Below are 20,875 nucleotides of genomic sequence, written 5' to 3'. Positions count from 1 at the left end.
ACACCAACACAAGTGTACTAACAATAGGCTTGCTTATTTTTTGGTTTTAAGTTGCTTTTTGTAGTTCTCTTATGGAATCTGGTCCACAGGACTCAAAAGAGTGTGGTTAAAAGTGACGCTGAGCTGCAAAACAGGCTAAACTACCTTACATCATTCAATTTTACAGGCAGCAGTGATCTTTGCTTACTAATAGAATTTCTGCCCATTCTGAAATCTCTCTATTCTGACAGACACCCAAGAATTTTAAAGCAGTTGGATGTACACAGCAGAGTCTTTTGTTCAGTTCTTTGGGAAGAAAAAAGGTCAGTGCCTTCAGAATACAGTAACAGGAACAAAGTACACCAGCAACAAATAGACAGCTTTCACCACACACCAAACACTCTGCATGGTCGCTCACGAAGAAACATTTGTCATCACAGCACGCTGACTTGTTCACTCAACATCTTTTCTGCAGCCACAACACATTCTCATTTTAATTTACTTTATTTTACAGCAAACATCTCATTACGTTTGGCCCTGAAAACAGGAACTTACCTCAACGACCTTTCGTTCCACCTCTGCACCATTTATGTAGTAGACATCTGTTATAACACGCGTAACTACAGTGCGCACTTCTCTAATAGTTCGCGTGTGGCGATGCTGAACTTGGCCTTTGGGTGGGTGAAGGAGGTTAAACTCCTCCTCTCCCTGAAATAAACAGGACAAATTAAAAACAAAACAGACCACAATGAAAAGCAAATAATTTCTGGGTAGAGCTATCTCTGCAGTACAGTTTCTTCATACCACGTTCAAGTACTTGGGCAGGGAACCTTTCAGCATCTTGTTACAAATTAGATGCAACAACACAAGAGACACTAAACAAGGGAGAACTGAACACATTTTGTTGCCTTGCTGATGGGTAGAGGGAGTGAAATTGTAGCAGTTCAAGAAGGAAACAGCAAACTTGCTTAGCATGGCTTCTGATACTCTTTTGTTCAGTGGACTCTCAGACATATCACATTAGTGTTGCACTGCATATTTATGGCCCTGTTACTCTCCTATTTCCCAGAGGACATGCTATTCTTAACTCAAGTTTAGAAAAAACAATTTTTCTAGTTTTTGTCTTCACAAGAAAATATAGAAGCTGTATCTGCAAAGCAGTGATTTTTCTTGAGTCTGCAATACTTCCTGAAATACTAATTCCAAGTTATTTATCTTGTTAGAATGTTTCTCTGAAGGAGCTCTCCCCTCATGTGTTTATCCACTGACATTGGACGGAGTAGCAGAACAAGCTGTCAGAAGCTGGCTGGTGCAAAACAGAAGGCATCAAACCCTTTATTCAAAATTTCATGCAACTCATTTCCATCCAACAAACAGTGAAATTTTTTTTACAGTGTTAACTACATCTGGACACAACCCCCCCCCCAAATCCCCAAACAAACCAACCAAACTTGTGGTATTTTTCTAGAAAATAAATATGGAGACATTGACTTCCCAAACTTATGCTGCCTAGTGAGTATTGATACCTCAGCAGTTGTGTACAGTTGATACAGGAAAGTTTGTGACATTAACAGTTTAAAGTGGTCTTTTGGCTTTTTTCAACAGAGAACCTACTGTCAGTGAATTTACTGGCTGAAGAGACACTTTACTGTTCTAAAGCAGTAAAATTAAATACAGGCAGCCTTCATCCCACCTGACTGTGCAGAGAGTCTGTGTCCTCTCCAGAGGCGTTCACAAGCTTTTCTTCACTCTCCTCGGTTTGGACATTCGCATCTTGCCGCCCAGGTCTTTGCCCAGACATACTGGTTCCCACTTCCACCTGCCTACAGATTTCTTCCGACGTCTGTGTTGCTGTTGTAACAGTTGTTGGGGTAAAAAGACAGTCTGCTGTAGTCTGAGTCCCTTTATTCTTGGTGTTTGCCCGCCTCTCTCGGCTTTCATCAATTTTATCAGCCTTACTTGATTTCTCCTGCATTTTTCTCCCTTCTTCTGTCTGAGTGCTTACAATACCAGTCTCTACAGACTCCCCATCCTCTGCACCAGGAGGCTGCTGAGGGCAGCCCTGCGGCATCCTCTGAGGAATTGGGACCTGTCCACCACTGCCATCTGCCTTGTGTTGCTGGTACTGCCAATCACCTGGATTTTTATGTAATTCAGCATCTTCTTGCGTGCCAGGAAAACTGAACAGATTCCCCCTGCAAACCAGTTATACACAGATCAAAATTACTGATTAAAAAAGCAAGACAACCAATATGCTGCCACTCAAGTGAAAGCACTATGAAACACAAGCCTGGCAGTCATTCAATTACTTCTTAAGATTGCACAGAACTCAGTGAGTCTCAAATTATAAAGTAACCTTTCACCATCAGAAGCTATTCACACAGTAGCAAGAAGAATGGCTGACACCTGTAGAGAACCAGGTGCTTTTCCAAACACTAATAAAGCAATCTACACTCTGCACGTCAGGCACCAACTATGCAATGTGCTTCTGGAAGTCTTGCCCTCCTGAGCTGCTACAGGCTGCTTCAGCACTTTGCTGCCTTGGAACTGGTAACCACACCTAGTGAGGACAAGCAGGAGCACAAACACAAATGCTGTCTCTTGTTTTCATTAGAATTTGTCTGCCCTGTCAAAAGTGTTATCAGGGACTATATGGGACTGTACACTGAGCCTTACTAGGAGCATACATTTGAGTTCCCTCATGTACTTGAGGACTTTGCAGAGTGACCGTTTTCCGCTCTGTCTGTACATCACCCAGCACTGGAACTCCCTATTCATTACAGTCTTTAGTGTAACTGTACAGTGCTCCTGAAATATAGGTTACTCTTTCTCCATAGACCAAGATCTCACTGCCCCATCAAAAGACAGAATGGAAAACACTGAAGCAGCAGTTTTCTACACTTGGTCCTCCAGCCAGCACCCTGATCACCATTACATATGCAGTAGTACAGTCCTCTTTTCAAAGCAACCAGACACAGCAAAAACTGATGGACTTGGAAGGGAGACAATAGCAGAAACAATAACAAACACAACAGGTCAGAAGATCTTGGAAGAAGGAGAAAGAAAAGGTATTAAAACAGCTGTAAGTAAGATCTTAGTTCTCTCAAGCCCCAGATTTTACCAAAGCATATTAGACAGCTGGAATCACATCGTTGCTCAGTCAAAAAGGTAAGTCTGATCACCATGTGAGATACAAATGTACAGTATTTATTATACTTACCCTGTTGTCCCCAACCTTCTAAGTCACCCAAAGACAATGACTTAGTGCAATTTCTTTGATGTAGAAAATGCACATGTGCATATAAATCCAACCAGGACTGGCAGGCAAAGACTGTGAGGAGTTACCTAAACGGAGAAGCGGAAAGACCATGACCTCTGGCCTCATCCTCTCGACGAACTTCACAGACACGACTAAACACAGATGATGCTTTCTGGGAGCTAGCAGTGCAGATTTAAAACAAACAAACAAACAAAATAGCATCAGGGAGTGAGAAAATCCCTTAGACAGCAAAACAAGAGTTCTCTAGCCCCTTGGGGAAGCAACAACTGGTATCGAGCTTGTTGACCTATACAGCCACAGAACAAGTGAGATGGTCAGTCTCAAAGGTCAAGAAACAAGCTGCAATTGCATAAGCATTTCTGTCGTTTCTGCAGATGCCCTAACGGGCAAGAGCAACACAACAATTCCAGAAAACTTAGTGTGGAAAACTGCAGCGCCATCAGGAGTTTCACCATCTACTACCTCTGGTACCATCAGGGGACACAGTTAGACCCTTTATCGCTTACTTCTTAGGATTTTCATGACACCCCAAAAATATTGGGAATGACAGTCATAAAGCAGACCCTGAGAGGTCAAGTTCAACCTCTACCTAACAAAGGCAACCCATCCTCAATCAGTGAGGAATGACTGCCACTCATCTTCAGCACTGAGGCATGATCACCATCCAGCATGCAATCCTGTGACAAGAGATACTGAGTTCATTTCAAAGTTTTCTCACTGCTTCAAACCATTTTACTTTACTCAGATGACTATCGGTCACTATCTTCTATCTCAGATTCTTATCAGTACTTACCGACTGTACTCGCCAAACTAAAATTAAGCAATGCTAGGCATTAAATGTGAGATAAGATAGATACATACAGATCAAGAGACCAAAGGGAGTAACTTATGCTTTGGTCAACCCATTAAACTGTGATTTCAGTACACTGATGACCTGGTTATGTTTCTAGCTTCATACCAAAAAGAGAATTCTCTTTCAGAACTCCTCAGAGATTCTTTGCAGAGAATTGCACAATAGGAAAGCATAAAACCATGTTTGGAATTTTAGAGGTGGATAGGGCAGACCTGCATTCCAGACTGCACAAGACATGAATTTCTGCTTTGACTACAATCAGAAGGAGGCAAAATGCTGACATTAGTAGGAAGCACAAAGCCTACAGTGGAAGAGCAGGTGGGGCACCCACCTTGCCTATGTACTTAAAACCTGCTGCGAGAGCTGAAGAGTTAATGTCTACTGCTAAAACGGTTCCCTCCTTCTGTGTCTCATTTTTAAGGCTTTTTTTTTTTTTTTTGCTGCTGGTAACAAGTGGAAAAAGGATCTACCCAGACCTTCATATTAATTCTGTGCAGCAACAAACCGTTACCTGGCAGCAGCAGTGGATCCATCTTTCCTGTCACTGGCTGTAGGCTCTGAAACAAGAAGGAAGGGAACCGTGATTTCGGCGTCACCTGAACAGACCTTCCTGCCTGTTCCCAGCCCCCGCCTCTCATGGAAGAGAGAGGCTGAGTAACGCTGGACAAAGGGTGCCCAGACCTCCATGCACAACTTCTCACCACAAAGTTCCTACAAGTTTTAGACTATTAGACTGAATGTCATTGTTCTAGTTAAAATGTTGTCAAACTTTTTTGTGCAGATTATGCCTTTAATATCTTTTCCCTCCCAGTATAATCAAATCCAGTTCCTGTCCTGTGATGTTGCCACTATACATCACAATTTTTAGTCTGTTGGAAATACCTTTCCTCAGAACAGAGGCCTCTCCTCTCACTCCATCCTTGCTTAGAGCATTGCAGAAACAGAGAAACAAATTTAAGTGACACTGCCCAAAAAGAAAAGTGAGAAAAATTACAGAGACTGTCGCAGGGAATGCCACAAAGAGGTTCTGTGTTAGGGCTGAGATCTAGTAGGACCCGTATGTTTCAAGGTTTCATTGTCTTACTTTCCAAGCTGAACGGCAGGGACTCCTCGCTCCCGTCATTCACGGGGGTAACAAGGTTCATTCGCAGAGAGAGTTTTGCATCAGCCTCAGGAACCACATGAGAATCTCCTTTCTCACACACGTCTGACACATCTGCTGATACCACTGCACTTTCCATGGTGACGTTGTTGGTGCCCATTGTGCCCTCTGCTGTAACATCACTAGTCACTATAGTGCTGTCTGGGCAACTATCATCCACTGAAAATAGGGAAACAAAAACAAAAATAAAACAGAAAGTAGCTACTGTCATTCACACTGCTGGGGTTCAGGTTCCAGTACTGTTTTGAAGATGCTTCACTGCACACCTCATTTGCAATAGTGCAGTAGCAGAAATTTCTATCTAGGGTTCTGAAGCATGAAAATTCTATAGCACAGGTATCATTCCTAGCTTGCAAAGAACACTTTACTACTACCCAAGCAGAAATACATACTTGTGCTGGGGGTGTGTGTGCACGGCGGCGGGGGGGTCTACAGTGGTGGCCCCTGTGAGAAGCTTCTCAAAGCTCCCCCGGCTCCAAGTCGGACCTGCCTCTGGCCAGCACCGAGCCAACGAGCGACAGCGGCTGCGCCTCTGCAATAACGTATTTAACAACGGGAACCTGGGAGGAAGAGCTGGGGTTGTGAGGTGGGGTTATGACACTTCTGCAAACCCCGAGTCAGTGGAAGGAAGGTCGAGGAAGGGGGGGAGGTGCTGGAGCACAGCCTCCCTGTCCCCCGTGGTGAGATGACAGGGCCCCCCCTGCACCCGTGGGAGTCACCGGAGGAGCAGAGGCTGACCTGCGGCCTGGGGAGGGCCCACGCCAGGGGAGGTGACTGCACCCAAAGGAGGCCAGGACTCTGAGGGGAGAAGCAGCCCCCGCTGCTGTACTCATGACAGAGAAGGTTTGTGGAGGACTGTCTCCTGTGAGAGGGGCGTCATGTGGAGCAAGGGAATAATGTGTGGAGTTTCTCCCCTTGCCCCCGCCTCGAGGAAGAAGCAGCAGAACCCCCGTTCCCTGCCCCCTGTGCTACCTGGGGGTGGGGGGAAGAGCTAGAGGGACTGGGAGCAAAGCTGAGCCCAGGAAAAAGGGAGGGGTGGGGGAAAGTGTTTTTAAGATGTGGTAACACTTCTCACTGTCCTACTCTGTTAAGTGTTGTTGTCAGTGTTTGAATTAAATTGATGGGTTTTAATTCCCCTAACGAGTCTGTCTTTTGCCTGTAATGGGTGAGTCAGCCCTCCCTGTCCTTATCTCGATTCCTGAGCTTTTTGCTTTATTTGCTCCATCCTATTACTGAGGAGGAAGGGGTGAGAGTGGCTGCCCAGGGCTCAGTTGCCTTCTGGGCTCAAACCAGGACTCTGCTTCCTTTCATCCAGCATATGCAGGGCATTTTGTGAACCTAGCAGAGAAAGTCCTACTAAAAGATGATGAATACTAGAAACAATCTTCTCTTAGTCTAAGCTCTTTCACTACTCAGAGGGGTCTTCCACATTCTTTAATGGAGTTGTATGTGGGAATGCAGTGAGTACAAGGAAGACAAGTTCCCTACCACCCCACACTCAGGGATCAAACACCTTGGCTAGAGATTGAGGAGAGAACCTAACAAGGAAGGTGTGGAAAAGGCACGAACACTCCCCGTATAACTGCAGAGTTTTCTGCCAAGGTAGCTTCGAGTTACCCCATCAATAATCAAAAGCTTCCCAACAGGCTTCCACTGCAGAACAGAGCCGTGTGGGTCGAACTCACCAATTGGTGTGCTGTGTCTTCTGGGTCCCATTTTAAACTGGCCAATAAGAGGTGGCGTTATGCTGGTCAAGGGCTGAATGACATCACCCTCCTTCGGCAAAGTAAAATGAAACGGGGTTCCTAAAAGAGAAAAAGCGCCAGGATCAGTAATTTCAGGGGACTGCTTTGCTTCAGATATGAAAAGCACAGGTTCACTATGCTGTGGAAATGGGGAAAAGCATCACCCTGGTACTGTTCTGTACAAAACCCCCCTGAAGAGCTACTGGTTTCAGGACAGCTGCTTTAACTGATCTTCCTCACAAGTCGTGTGGACAATCTCTCTTGGTAAAAATCTGGGCTGTGGTCAACTTGATGCAGCTGTCCCCAGGTGCTAGATAAAAGTGAGACTAAATATCCTGACATGAATAGGACTTTTACAGAACGCAGCTCTGCTTCAGAAATACTCAGGATTTTCCACAGAAAAGGGAGATGAGGCCAGAAACAGAAATGAATGTTAGGACAGAAGGCGATTGGCAGAGCTATCTGTTGCCTGAATTAACAACCTGAAACTTAAACAGAATGATGTTTTATCATCAAACAGCCTTGCATAAAAGGTCAGCGGTACATGTCAGACAGACAGCCACCTCTGAGCCCAAACAATTAGCAGCAGTCAATTAAGGGTTAGACAATGACAGCAGAAACTTGCCTGGAAAGTGAGCTTTAAGAGAAATAAGAGATACTGCATTTTCATAACCAGCTGCAAGCTGCCAACAGAAGGGCTGATCCCATCCTCCTGTCCTCTCCAGTACTTCTACCCCTTCTCGGGCAGCCCGCAGCACAGAGGGTCTGCAGGGTCTATGGGCCGAGGCAGCCTATCCCACCAGGGAAACCATGCCTTGGTGGATTTACCTTATGGGGATCTTGCAGGATTTAACAGATAAAATACATTAAGAACCTAGAAAAATGCTCCCTCCTTTTGCCTCACCCCATGCCATTTATTTGCAAACCTTCAACTTCACATACCAATAATCTGCAAGCTGCATTCTTTCCAAATTTCCATATTTAACAAAACTAATGGAATAAGTCTTTCCTCCCTCACTGAGGTCAAAATAGGTTTTCAACATCTTTGTCACTATCCTTCCTATCCACTCCAAAGAGTGGCTTATTGTTCACTTTTGAAAATAAATCCAGCCAAGTGTGATGCGTTTAAGTTGCATTTAGATTTATCTAAGAAAAAACATTTCAAGTACAAGTTTATAACAAGGGAGATGTTACCTTAAGTTAAATGCAATTTTGTTCGCACTCTCTTAAAAGAGAAGTTTTGGATTGTGAACTCTGTGAAAGGCCATTAAACCTACCTTGTTACATAACTACAGCTACTTATCTTTATCATCATTTCAGCAGTGTACTGCCAAACATATCACTTTAATAAAATCTATACTGTTCTTAATTTCAAAGACCAGTACTGTTCTCTTAAATATGTCAAACTGTCTTAAGAAACATGCAGACCCATCATACCAAATGCCTTGGACTTGTTCACAGAAAAGTTAATTTGAGATCACAAAATGCAATGGCATCAGAACACCTCTGAACTTCCTGACCTGTATTTTGACCAGATCCCCTCAAAGCATTACTTTTTATAGAATAAAGCTTTTCTTCCTTTAGTTAAAGGAAATTAAGAATACTGTATCTAAAACTTCATCATTCAACTTCATGTTAAATAACATTTGAGCTCCTGCAGTCTTTGTACTTCCCTAACAGGCTTAATGGAAAGGAAATAGATTTTCTGATACTAATATAAAATTCCTTCATTCTTGCCATGTGCAAGTTTCTACATAAAATTTAAATTCTCAGATTTTAAAGTCTTCAGAATTAGGGGGCATCAAATGAAACTAACACCTGGTGAAATAAAGCTAGTTTTTTACCCAGTACATAATTTAAGCTGTCAAACTTCCTACTGCAGGAAGCTTTGAAGTCTAAAAGTTTACAGAGGTTAAAAAAAAAAAACAAACCCACAACAAACCACACACAGAAATTCCATGGTGGGGGAGAAAACAACAACTATCCAAGATATCAAAAAAAAAGACATTACGTCAGACTCAGCATGCTCCTACATCATACTTTTGATGGTGAAAGACTTCTTGTATCTCCCCACTGCATTTTTGTCCTATATTCATCCATATGCATCTCGTATTCAATACTGGGGGAACTTGTATACCAAGCCAGACTGATGCAGTGTAACTGTTCTTCTGACTGTTGTAGTATCTCAATTCACAGAAACCATCACTTTCAGTCTTCAGTTCAGAGTTATCACAAAGGCACAATGACCTATTGCAAGACACTGAATGGGAAAGACTGCAAAAACCCCACCCCGACAACAACAAAAAGCCATTAAATGGCAACAGAATAATCTAACACTAACAAAGAAGCTGTTCTTCTTGGTCCACAGAGTATCTCAAACCCTGGTGATTCAGATTTGGTGTGCAGCCTCCAAAATATGTCACTGAAGCATTTTGGTTTTTTCCCTAGTTTGAAAAATACAGCATGATTCAATTGTACCTCTTATAAACAACATTCAAAGCTTTCCCTAAATATGATTAGAGAGGCAGCCTCCAAGCTTTGGATAAGATGTTGCTAAAACACATCCAAATACCACAAATTAAGAACTTAAATCTGAAATTGATGACACTACTGTCTTGACTGAGAAAAGAACCCACCGCATTGCCTCCAGCATGTTACTTGCTTAGCACCGGTTCCCCAAGCCAACAAAGACTCTATTGTCAGGGGATGCACTACATTAAAAAAAAAAAAAAAAAAAATCATTGCATTTCTGGCCAACTGAAACACTCTCACGCTCAACAACAAAGATGTTTGCTCTAACATTCCAAAAGAAAGCGATGGTCACTAGTTATGGGATGTTAAAGAATGTGAAACCAAAAAAGCACCCGAACATCTGACTGGTCCTACTGTACTTGGAAGATTGGGTGTAAAAGTTACATCAGTTAAATTGCTATGATAGCTGTTATATTAAGCAGTGCTCAACAATACAGATTAATTCATATGAGTAAGTTACTGGGAAAGTGGAGTTTTTAAATCTAAAGAAAGAAAATACCAGAAGCCCTAAAGCACAGGAATTTTTACATGACTAAATGTATACATAGCTCAAAAATGAAGTAACCACTGCCGAAGTTGGTCTCAGATGTCAGTGATGTTCAAGTGCTGTGGCCACTACAATCCATACTCCTTGAAAATAATTTGAGTTTTATTTTGTTTTAGAATAGGTCAACAGATACTTATAACAAAGTCTAGCTTGAAAACTGCTCTTAACTTTTGCTGGAAGTCTCTCCAAAACTGATGACCTGCATCTCTTTTCCACACCTCACTGTAATCTAACACCAACAGGTATCAAAGTTCACCTGTCATTCTTATCTTACAATGTAAGATGCTACCTTCATCCTGTCTTTTAGTATCTCTCGTTTCTTCTCACCAGCCAGTTCCATACTATTAAATGGCATCTTTCTCAAACTTGTCAGCAAATTTGGTATTGAAAACACATGTATTACACTCAATCTCTGTACATCCAATCTCCATCTAGCATTTCAAAGTCATCTCACCTACTTCTGTTCAGACATAAAGAAGAAAGCTCTTCATCGTGCTCCTTTTGAAATATGCCATTTTGACCTTCCCAAACAGGATCACATGTTCCAGAAGTCAGCATGGTTCAAGGTCACAAGAACTGAAGAAAAGGGGAGGGAACCATTTAAGAACGAGCTCAGAAGGCTTTCAGGAAGAAACAGCCAAAGCTGCCAAAAATGGCAATAAGGATCAGTTCGTAACTGGAAAAATTAAACAAGCAGTTCAGAAAACAGTAAGAAAGAATATTGGATTTGTGAGACTGACAAGGGAAGTTCTGAAAAAGTTCTTAAGAAATGTACAGCTCTTGAAAAAACACCCAAACATAAATTGGCAGATAAAATAGGAGAGATATCCCTCACTGACAAAGAACAGAAAGTTATTCAGACCAGTTATCAACTGAGTAGGTAAAAGACAAAAAGAAGGCTGAGTGTTAGGAAATGCTTTTTAAGCACTGCGTCTTACACTAATTCCTCAAAAGGGAAAACTAGAAAAGATTATCACTTGCACAAAGCTCTGCAGAACAGACTACAGGGCTACACAACAGTACCATGACCTTTGAGAGGTAAGAGAAATTCTATCTAGCCCCCAGCTTTATAGGTTCCACAAATCAAAATCACAGACTAGTCAATCTGAATCTAGCAGATGGTTCACAATCACTTTCCCCACTAGACATCTCATTTAATTCTAATAGCACTGCACAACTCTATTAATCTTCCACTGAACTCTAACTGAAGGACTTAGATAACTGACAGAGCATAAACCACCTAGCACATCAGTGAAGAGTTAAATAAACTTCTACTAACATACCAGTCTGTTCAGGAGATGTAAAGACAACCATCACCTGTTGACAAGTAATGTTTTCAGACCCTCAGCTTTCATAATCACCAACTTCAGGAGCCTGGAAGTCACCTACCATCATCATAAGAGGGGGAAAACTCTCTCCCACTCTCATCCTGCAGTTTAATGAAAGATGACTTAAAATCTCAAAAATGGGTACAACTCGACAAATCTCTAGTAAAACTTTGTTTTCTAATACCTTCCTATTTGAGGAGTACAGAACCAACTAAGAGGCAAAAGTTCCACAAAACCCAGGTACAGCACCTCACATTCCTTGTACAGAAGAGCATGTTAAAGGGATTTCAACGCATCATGACAACACCTGCTGAGCCACAGCTTACACACGAGTGAAAAGCCATTCTACTCTAAAATAATCTGAGAATGAAAAAAGGAAAGGAGACCTACAAGAGGGAAAGCAGAGACTACCACACGCCTTTTTCCTTTCAAGGATACTACTCTTGCTGTTTCTAGGCAAAAAAAAAAAGTTACAAGAATTCCTGGGCATTGCCAAGGTGACAACATTTTGAGTTTTCAAAGCTGCTCTTTGTTTCTGCCATAAAACAGTGAGAAAGTGTTAGGAACAAGAACTACTTTATCATTCTGGCCTGAAGTAGTGTGACAAAGGGGAAAAAAATAAAGGCATGTTACGCACTAACACAGTAACTTGCAGTGCTGCTCTTGAGACACTGTTCATCACACATCCAAGGTCAGCACTCCCTGAAAACACAGAGGATTGTACACAGCTGTCCTTGACATCATTCAAAACACACACCTGCAAACTACTAACCTAAATTCACTTACCACTAGGACTGGGGGATTTAGCAGTTGCCTTCTCCTGTGGCTGCCTCCGCTCTTCTCCCTCCAGACTCCTTGTTGTAACAGTGTCCTCCGTATTCTTTGGCACCCGATTCTCCTGTTGAGTCACCAGCATGTCAACCCCTCTCTCTTGAAGTGGTGGCTTATTTCCTATTACGATTATCTGTCCTAGTTCTGAACAACCTGGGTGTTTTTTGGCACACAATGCCACTTCCAAGGGAACATCACTCTTTAACATAGGAAACAGATTGTTGTGCTGTTCCAGTAACTCTCCTGCAGAAGGCTTAGATAAAACTTTATTGAGCCTTGGCATGTTCTCCAAAGCAGCCTTAAAGGACAGTTTATCCATGCTCTTTGACACTCCAGTGCCAGAAGTACAATCTTTTGAAGTTTCTTTTCTCTGGCTTTCTGGTCCAATATTTCCTAATTCTTCAGCCTGATCAGACAAATTTTTGCTACTTTTACAAGAACCATCAGCAAATTCCACTTCCATATCTTCATGACACTGTACTTCCCTTTCAAGAATAAACCTCTGAGAAAGTGTTGTATTAACACGGGACCCATCTTCATTTATTTGCTTCTCTTTTACTTGCACTTTTTCTTCTTGTTCTTCACACTGAGTCTCAGGAACTGCTTCAGGTTCAGAAGTTTCTTCCAACGGATAATCCTCAGACTGTGCTTCTTTACCCTGAGTGCATGACAAAACCTCAGGCAGACCAGACTGATCTGCAGCAGTCTGACTTCCAGAAATACACTCAACCTCCCGATGAGCTGTAGGGGCTAATGACACATCTCCTGCTACCCCTGCACTAACTAACTGCATTACAGGCTTTCCTGCAGCCTGTAAATCCTCCTTCTTTGCTTTTTCAGAGATTTCAGAAAGGGCTTGATCACCTGCATCCAGCCTCAGTTTTACATTGTCATTCTCCACAGAAGAGAGTTTCGAGTCTGAGGCCTCGCACTCAGAAATCATCCCCACCTGCGTGGTTTCGCTATCTTGGCCCATGTTCAGAGAGCCTGAGCTGACCTCCGGATTTGTGGGCTGGCTACATTCACTTGCAGAAAGCATCAGCTTACAGGACTCAGAAGGCTGTGACATGGAGTCACCTGCAGACATCTTTGACAAAGCATCTGTGGGTCCAGAGAGATCTCCTGGCAAGCATAAATGGGTTAAAGGAGCAGCTTTTTCTTCTTCATGCTTCTTCTCTGGGCTCTGAGTTGGAACAAAGATATCCTAAAATGAAGAGAGTGGGACATGGAGCACCACGGCATCCTGGGTAACACTTTTTATCTGTTATTCCTAGAACATTACACTAGATTATGGAGCAGAGCAAGATCAGCACAAAACTACAGATAAAAAAGCCCAACTTCTGCCCCCCGCCCCCCATTTAGAAGAGTCATAATTGCCCCATTCTTGTTGAGAAAAATTATCACCACCCATCACTTTTTAGTACCTCCGCAGCAAAGTCAAACACAATCCTTGGTACACATCTCACACTACCAAACCATGAAGTACAGGTCAACTATGGCAAATCAGTAGCTGTTTTTAGTCAAACAAACAAGGGTTCTGGAAAGATTCTCTGGAGAAATCTATCACATTAGCATGAAAGTTACTTTCAGCTAAGGAGAAGCCCTGCTTCGACTACTGAGTCTCTAGTACAACCTTTATTTTCTGCCTTAAGTTGATGAAATTTGTAATATTAAGCTATAAAGCCACCAACTGTCTGTTAAAACCCTTTGAACAGTAGTAACTTCCAGAATGAAAAAGCACAAAGGAAACAACAGACAATAAGCAACTTGAAAAATGAGTAAATGAATTCTAGCCTTGTAGGTGAGTACAAATGCTTTATCACAAAACAGTTTCACCTTCTCTGTAACAAATTATGCTAAGGTCTATCCTGATAAAAGCCTAATTTATGACACAATTGAGATGCAGGATGCCCAATTCATCATCAGAAAGCAGCAGCCTTTCAAAGAGAGAAAGGAAAAAAAACCCACAGAAAAGGTTTCTAGCACAGATTACAAGACAACAAATTCCACGTTCAGTAACTCACTATGTCCTCTTAAGCTGCTCCACACTTTCTCTGCGGGATAAACTGTCAGGCAGCATGACCAACATGTAATGGTGACGGGTGGGAACGGGAAAGCTCTTGAGAACGAGCTTCGTAGGGAAGCTCAACGCAGAAGCACAGAGGCTGACTCAAACATGCATCTTCTGCAACAGCCATATATAAAAACCTCAGAAAAAATATCTGCATGAACCCTTACATGAGAGAACTCTGGCTGTGATGGTATAGGTAAGGATCCAGGGAAGAAGGCTGGGGCACTCTGGGACACTGGAGTTGAAGCCTGCGGCAGGACAAGAGGTGCTGGTGGGATACACAGGATGCCCATCTCCACCAGCGTATCTCCTCTCTGCTTCTGCACCAGCTCTCTTCCTTCTGCAGGGACAGATATATCCACCTGCTCATCTGGTTTGAAAGGGCAGAAGATACATTATTAGCAAATTCTTGCACTGTACCTAAGGTTTCCAACATTCTATTAAAAGACTTGTCTCCAGTGATGTATGCAACATTCTCATACTTTAATGGGTGAGTCTAAAGTCTTCTCTCCAGGTGAATTCTTTTTGGAGGGGGAAAAAAAAAAAGAAATCAACAAGAACATCCATATACTTAAATTTAAGGGTGGGAGAAAATGTTTTGTTAAGAATTCATGTAACTATTTTGCTACAGGTCTACAACTTCTACAGTTAGAAAAAAGTATCTAAATTTATAAATAGCATTTATCAGGGTTTTTTTCCTTTTGCTATCTTTATTAAAAATGTACCAAATTCAGACCCCAGCTAACAAAATATGTATTCTAAAAGTATTACACATTCTGTGACAGGAATCTCACAGAAAGGAATGGTGATTTTGTATAAAGTCTGAGCGGATGGATATCTTATCCCTGATGGCAAAGGGTTGCTTAGAGAAAATGTTTAAGAACCAAGGTATCATACAGAACAATCCCTCTTTTGGCACGGTGTTCTAGAATACACAAATATAAAATACGAAAGCTTTTTAAAATACTGTGTAAGTCATCCAAGTTAAGGTAAAATAACTGTTATGATGCAGTCCTCCTCTGTCCTTTCTATTGCCCTAAGAGTATATCCTTAATACAGATATCTGCCTGTAGCAAGAATGGCTTGTCCCTAAGAAAGGAGGACAGTTGCAAGCAGCAATCTGTATCCCATATGAAGTACTTCCCATCTTTCAAGTGAAGGGGAGCTAGCCCACATTGGTAATTTGATGATGATACCTGTGCAGGACATACCAACAGTCCATCAGCATCTGAGTCACAAATACAGATCTCCCTTCACCTACCTCTTTCACTATTCTCAATACTGCTTTACTCTTTATAATTTTATCAGGTTTTGAAAAGACTGCATGCTCAGACTAAACCTCAGAGCACAGAAACACAACCACAGAGAGGTATGCAGGAAACTTTACCTTTTGCTTGCTCCTGTTCAGTAGGAGTGCTGGGGACAAGAGCACTGGATCCAAAGGCAACAGGAGGAGGAGTAACTACACCTGAAGAGACACTGTGGACCAAGAGAAGGGAACATGGAAAAGACAACCATACATCACTAGAAAATGCATTAACTTCTCCCCAAATGTAGCTCCAGCTTGTCACAATAGAAGTCTTCTCATAAAAGGAGAGTGTCAGGTGTTCACTATCAAGAGACTTGAGAAACGGCCATTGACCACATGGGCATCGTTAGCTCATTTCATCACAAAGTAAAGCCATGCTCCTCTCATAGCACAAAATTAAAACATTGAATGCTTAAAATCAAGCACAAGTCCTTGAATAAAGAAAACAGTAGTAGAAACGCACTAATGCAATTAAGCTACTGCAATAGCTTGGGGATTTTTTTTGCTTACATGGAATGACTCTCCTGTGCAAGGGATCCCTGTCCGGAGAGCTGCAGGAGTTGCAGGCTGCGAGCAGGGGTATACGCCAGAGAACTTCCCTCTTCCACCCTGGTGCTCGGACAGCCACTCCCTGCAGCCATTTCGAACAAAAGGAAATAAGATTATAAATCTGGCCAATAACCAAGTTGATCAGAAAATTCTGAAGAATGATATTCACACTACTGCACAGTTACTTCTCAGGCAGGCAAGGACAAGCTGATTTTCGCAGAGTTAGAGATGGACTGCACATGAAAGTTCAGTATATGAAATGTGAGCATAATATAGTCAAGATGAAAAACATAAGTTTGTACCTATAGAATAGATTTTTATTGGGCCAGACTGTACAAGTCTTCCTACTTGGGAATTTTAAAAGAAATATCCCCAATGGCTCCAATATCAGTGCATTTGATCCAGCACTAGAATGGAAACACAGGCAAGGTTCTTACAAGACGACACCTTGCACTGACTGCTGACTCTGTGGGAGCAGGAGGCTGTTACTGAACCTTCCGGATACAGAGGGTTCACGCACAAGATCATACTGGTATGGACACAACTGTGCACAAATTAAAACTAAAGAGAAAGCATAAAGTGAGACTTCATTTAGATCATGCTTTATAAACTGTGAAAGAGTTGCCTTTCAAAACTTTACGTTCTAGGCCTTTCACTATTAAGATTAAGAACCTTTCTACTCCTTTATTAGCCTTTCAGTTGTGGATACCAAAACCAGACACAGACCTCCTCCTAGCAAAACATGCAGTGATGACCTCTCTCCTGATCCTATTTCAGGTAATCTCTTCTCTTACAGGGTAGGAACGTTAACCTAGGTGACAAATAAGACCGACCAAAACTGTGGTATGAGATTTTGATTGCAGGATCCTGTCCTATCCCAGATAGGTAGGCCAAGTCAGAGGAGTAAGGTGTAATGTTTTGCCAAAGCTACCCAGCATAAGAAAGTCGACAACCTTTGCCTACACTACTTATCCACACTTTAGATTGCATCACTACAAAGGCTGAGCATTATTATTGTGTTTCAGGAGAGGGTAAGAGGGGTGGTTTTGGTTTTGTTCTTCAAAGGGCACAGAAAGAACGGAAATTAAATGTATTTAACAAGCCAGTGTAATCGTTCTAACACAGAGTGACATTTAGACATTGCTCTACAGTAGAGTAAAAGAGGTTGTGGCCTTTCATTTCCAATGCATTCTCAATTTCAGCAGAAATTACGTGAAAAATACTCACAGCACTCTGCACCCTAAGACACTACATGCCTAAAAAGATCAAGCAGGGATGATGGTTAGGACATTTTGGCTCTGCTTGTTCATTGTTACCTGGTGCATTACTCTCAGGAAACATTTCTTCCTGAGTTGACAAGATATCCAACTCCTCGTGACTAGAATCAAGGGATTTCTCAGTCTTAGTGGGGTCACAGACAGGCATCTGTTTCCCAGTATGGTCTTCTACTTCCTGCAGAGTTCTGGAAAAGCAAGACACAGTCACCAACCTGAGAAATTCAAAGTATGAAGTAAAACTGCACTACTGTAAAGAAAAATTATCAGCACAGATAAAAGGTACTCATTTGTGTATACCACAGGAAAAAAAAAAGAAAAGATAAAAAGGAAGACCAAACTCCCTCTCCTGACAAAACATGTTGATCCTTGGCAAGTTACACTTTCAGAATTGTTTTTTAAGTTTTCTACCAATCTAAGTGATGCTTAAATGGAATGCATATTGTTCTTCTGACTTCTATTCAACATGGATTCTAGGAATTTTGTTTCACCTCTTTTTTAATATTATTTTGTGGCAGAATATGACAATACAAGATGAGCTATCTGGCATGACATTTTCAACAAACTGAAGTTTCACATTTAAAAACAATTATAAAGCTTATAGGAGCAAATACTCCAAAGCATCCTGGAATAGCACCACTTAGCCTCTAGATTTCTCCTGTGAGGCCAAAGCCCATGCCGCAGTGACTAAGTTATCTTGAAATAACCTCTGTGATTTAAACTGAATTATTACTTTTACTATATTCCAGTCATTTAACTTTTAAGAAAGCTATTAGTATATTTTCTTATCTAGTGCACTCTCCCTTAAAAATAAACCTATTGATATCTTCATGTGTGAGTTCGACACCACCTCTCTCCTCAGTTGCAAAAAGGTCGCATCAGTACTTCATCTTTCCCTTCACTTTTCTCTTTTGCCTTGAAGCCTGAACCCTCCTACATCTAAAAATATAGTAAAAAAGCCACAAATCAACTTCCAGAATGTCAGCAAGAGACCTTCAAAGAACATGGACTGTTTTACCTTTCCGACTTCTCTGCCTGGCTTTCCAAAGCAGTATGTGCTTCTGTGCTGGAGACAGTTTCTGTGCTATCCCCATGCAGTTCTAGCAAGAGAAAAAAAACTATTTGTTACTTGGGTCACCTGGATTAATATAGAAAGAGAAGAAAGTGTAGTTCTGTAAGTTACACAAATATTAAGACAAGTTTTACATAACAAAAAAATAAATCTTGAGCTAGCAATGATAACAACCACCAAACAAAAAAGGACAGAATGAGTTTTTTTACCAGGAAGGGAATTCACTGTCAGATTATCTGAATATTCTGGAAACAAATGAGAAAAGAGAGGTGCAAGAATCAATGACAGCACTTGGACAGCTACAAGAAAACAAGTGAACTAGCTCAAAGGAAAGAGAAGGCAAAATTCTTTTCAACTACCAATGAGCTGTGAACTCATTTTTGAAAATGACTAATACTGTATTTCCTGTCAAAGAAACATAACATCTACAATTTAAAGACACCAGAGAGAATTGACAGAGCAACAAAAGGACATCCAAGATCATTTTCATGTACCATCTTTAGTATCGTTCTTCACAAGTCTGGAAGAAGGAACAGCAGCTCCGGGGTGAAACTGATGCCGAGCATCTCCCTCACTGGGCATGAAGTCACTCTCAAAGTCCTGGCTCTGTGAGAGCTCTAGAGCTCCAAAAGGCAGCTGCGACATGCCTGTATCTAACACCAAACATCCATAACTAACATACATACCCAAAAAAAATAACATCAAAGAGCCATCTATCACTTTACAGGGACAAAAGATACACCCTCTAAGGAGAACAGTATTCAGGCTATTGCTGAAACTTTATTGAATAAACTAACACTGATCTCAGCTGTACGAATTAAAAATACAGTAAGAGAACAGGGACAGTGGCCATTAACTCAGAAACCAGTGTTAATCAGCAAGGTCTTACACAGCGCCACCAGGTACTGCAGCAGATTTGGATTCCGTGATGAAGAAATAATCCTGACAATACACAGCCTGTGCCTGAATGTCATTTGATGACAACCACCATTATGCCAGGAGTTCTTTGCCATAAAAAGGCTCCCTCTCCTAATGGCCACGGTGCATCCATGCTCTTCTAAGCCACTTCCTGTCTCCAGGATCCTGGTTAACAATGCTATGAAATCACCATTTTGTTTTTTCAAACACCAAAGCATACAGATTAACTTCCGGAAAAATACACCGATTTCTAACCCATTATTACCGGCATAACTACCCCCAGTGAGACGAGTGAGGCAGCTGAACTGAAAAACTACAGAGATGGTTGATCAGATTCACAGCCCCAAGAGACCTGAAATGGAGAAGTTACCTTCTACACAGGGCAAAGCAGCAGAGTCCTCGGCATCACCTTCAGCGCCGTCCCCAGCCTTCCCAAGGGCACTGCAACACAGAGACTTACTCACGCGGCTGCGGGGTTTCCCGCAGGGCTCTTAGAACCCCCCCGTGCTCCGAGGGGCTGCAGCCCCTGCCCGGGCGCTCCCGAGCCTTCCGAGCCGCGCCCGAGTTTTAAGCCTGTCCCCGGCCCGCGACAGCAATTTTACAGGGCAGCGGCCCCGGAGCCGGCGGCCCGCGCACCTGGTCTCCCGGCCGGGCGGCGGCCGCTCCTCGGCGGGGCGGCCCCGCAGCCCCGCGGCCTCCGGACGGGCCGGGCTCTTCATCGGCTCTGCGCCGCCAGCACGGCCGCAGCCCCCGGGCGCGCCGCGGCCCCGCGCCGAGCTCCCACCGGCGGGTCGCTCCCGGGCCGCCCCGCCACCGGGCACCCTCCTGCAGACGATCTCCTGCAAGACAGACGTAGGCGCCACGTCAGGGCCGGGTCGGGCCGGGCCGGGCCGCCCCCGCGCCGGGCGCTCACCAGCACGGGGCTCGGGCTCCGCCGGGCCGGCGCGCCAAGGCAGGCCCGCCCCGCGCCCTCCGGCTGCGAGTCCTCCACGATCAGGCGGGGCGTGCCCTGCTGCGAGAAGCCGAGGTCCAGCTGGCTGCTGCTGCTGCTGCTGCTGCTGCCGCCGCGCTCCATGGCGGGCGGGGAGATGGGGGGGGGCCCTACGCCGCCCGCCCGCCGCCCGGCCCCACCGGGCCGCCGCGCCGCCCCGCGCTTCCCGCCGCCGCCATCTTGCAGCGCGCCGATTGGCGGCGCGCGACCTACCCGCCCCGCACCGCCGTTACCAGGGAGACGCCGGGCCGGGCGCCCCCTGGCGGGTCTCGCGCTCCGCGGGGCGGCCTGGCGGGGCCTGGCGGGGCCTGGCGGGGCCGGCACCGCGACCGCCGCCCACGGGGCGGTAACGGCGGCGGCCTTGGAGCTGCCCCGCCCCCCGCTACTTCAGCGAAGGGAGACGCCCCCTCGGCCTCCCCGTGACCCCCGGCGCG

At 43.6% G+C, this 20,875-nt stretch overlaps 1 protein-coding gene across 10 annotated transcripts in view; it reads right to left on the bottom strand.

Annotated features, from left to right (window-relative positions):
- Positions 1 to 20,590, bottom strand: part of TP53BP1 (tumor protein p53 binding protein 1) — a 29,284-nt gene extending 8,694 nt beyond the window's left edge. The window contains exons 1-17 of one of the 10 annotated variants that reach the window (XR_012624786.1): positions 20,364 to 20,590; positions 20,087 to 20,289; positions 19,821 to 19,891; positions 19,027 to 19,185; positions 18,742 to 18,777; positions 18,479 to 18,560; positions 17,503 to 17,648; positions 16,148 to 16,268; positions 15,716 to 15,807; positions 14,496 to 14,698; positions 12,213 to 13,461; positions 6,960 to 7,079; positions 5,197 to 5,433; positions 4,624 to 4,669; positions 3,325 to 3,417; positions 1,673 to 2,174; positions 535 to 687 (exon numbers count right to left, since the gene is read on the bottom strand). Coding sequence is in view for 8 of the 10 variants with exons in the window: in XM_074836819.1 (XP_074692920.1) it covers positions 535 to 687; positions 1,673 to 2,174; positions 3,325 to 3,417; positions 4,624 to 4,669; positions 5,197 to 5,433; positions 6,960 to 7,079; positions 12,213 to 13,461; positions 14,496 to 14,698; positions 15,716 to 15,807; positions 16,148 to 16,268; positions 17,503 to 17,648; positions 18,479 to 18,560; positions 18,742 to 18,777; positions 19,027 to 19,185; positions 19,821 to 19,891; positions 20,087 to 20,289; positions 20,364 to 20,525 (3,675 nt within the window). In the remaining 2 variants the exon portion in view is untranslated. Of the gene's footprint in view, positions 1 to 534; positions 688 to 1,672; positions 2,175 to 3,324; positions 3,418 to 4,623; positions 4,670 to 5,196; positions 5,434 to 6,959; positions 7,080 to 12,212; positions 13,462 to 14,495; positions 14,699 to 14,748; positions 14,843 to 15,715; positions 15,808 to 16,147; positions 16,269 to 17,502; positions 17,649 to 18,478; positions 18,561 to 18,741; positions 18,778 to 19,026; positions 19,186 to 19,820; positions 19,892 to 20,086; positions 20,290 to 20,363 lie in introns of those variants that run through there. The other 9 variants (XR_012624785.1, XM_074836819.1, XM_074836820.1 and 6 more) reach the window with 9 other exon arrangements.
- Between the last annotated feature and the right edge of the window lie 285 nt (positions 20,591 to 20,875).

The sequence above is a fragment of the Strix aluco genome, chromosome 12 (assembly GCF_031877795.1).
Source record: "Strix aluco isolate bStrAlu1 chromosome 12, bStrAlu1.hap1, whole genome shotgun sequence".
Classification (NCBI taxonomy): Eukaryota; Metazoa; Chordata; class Aves; order Strigiformes; family Strigidae; genus Strix; species Strix aluco.
The sequence above is the reverse complement of the archived record's forward strand: the minus strand, read 5'-3'. Positions and strand labels throughout refer to the sequence as shown.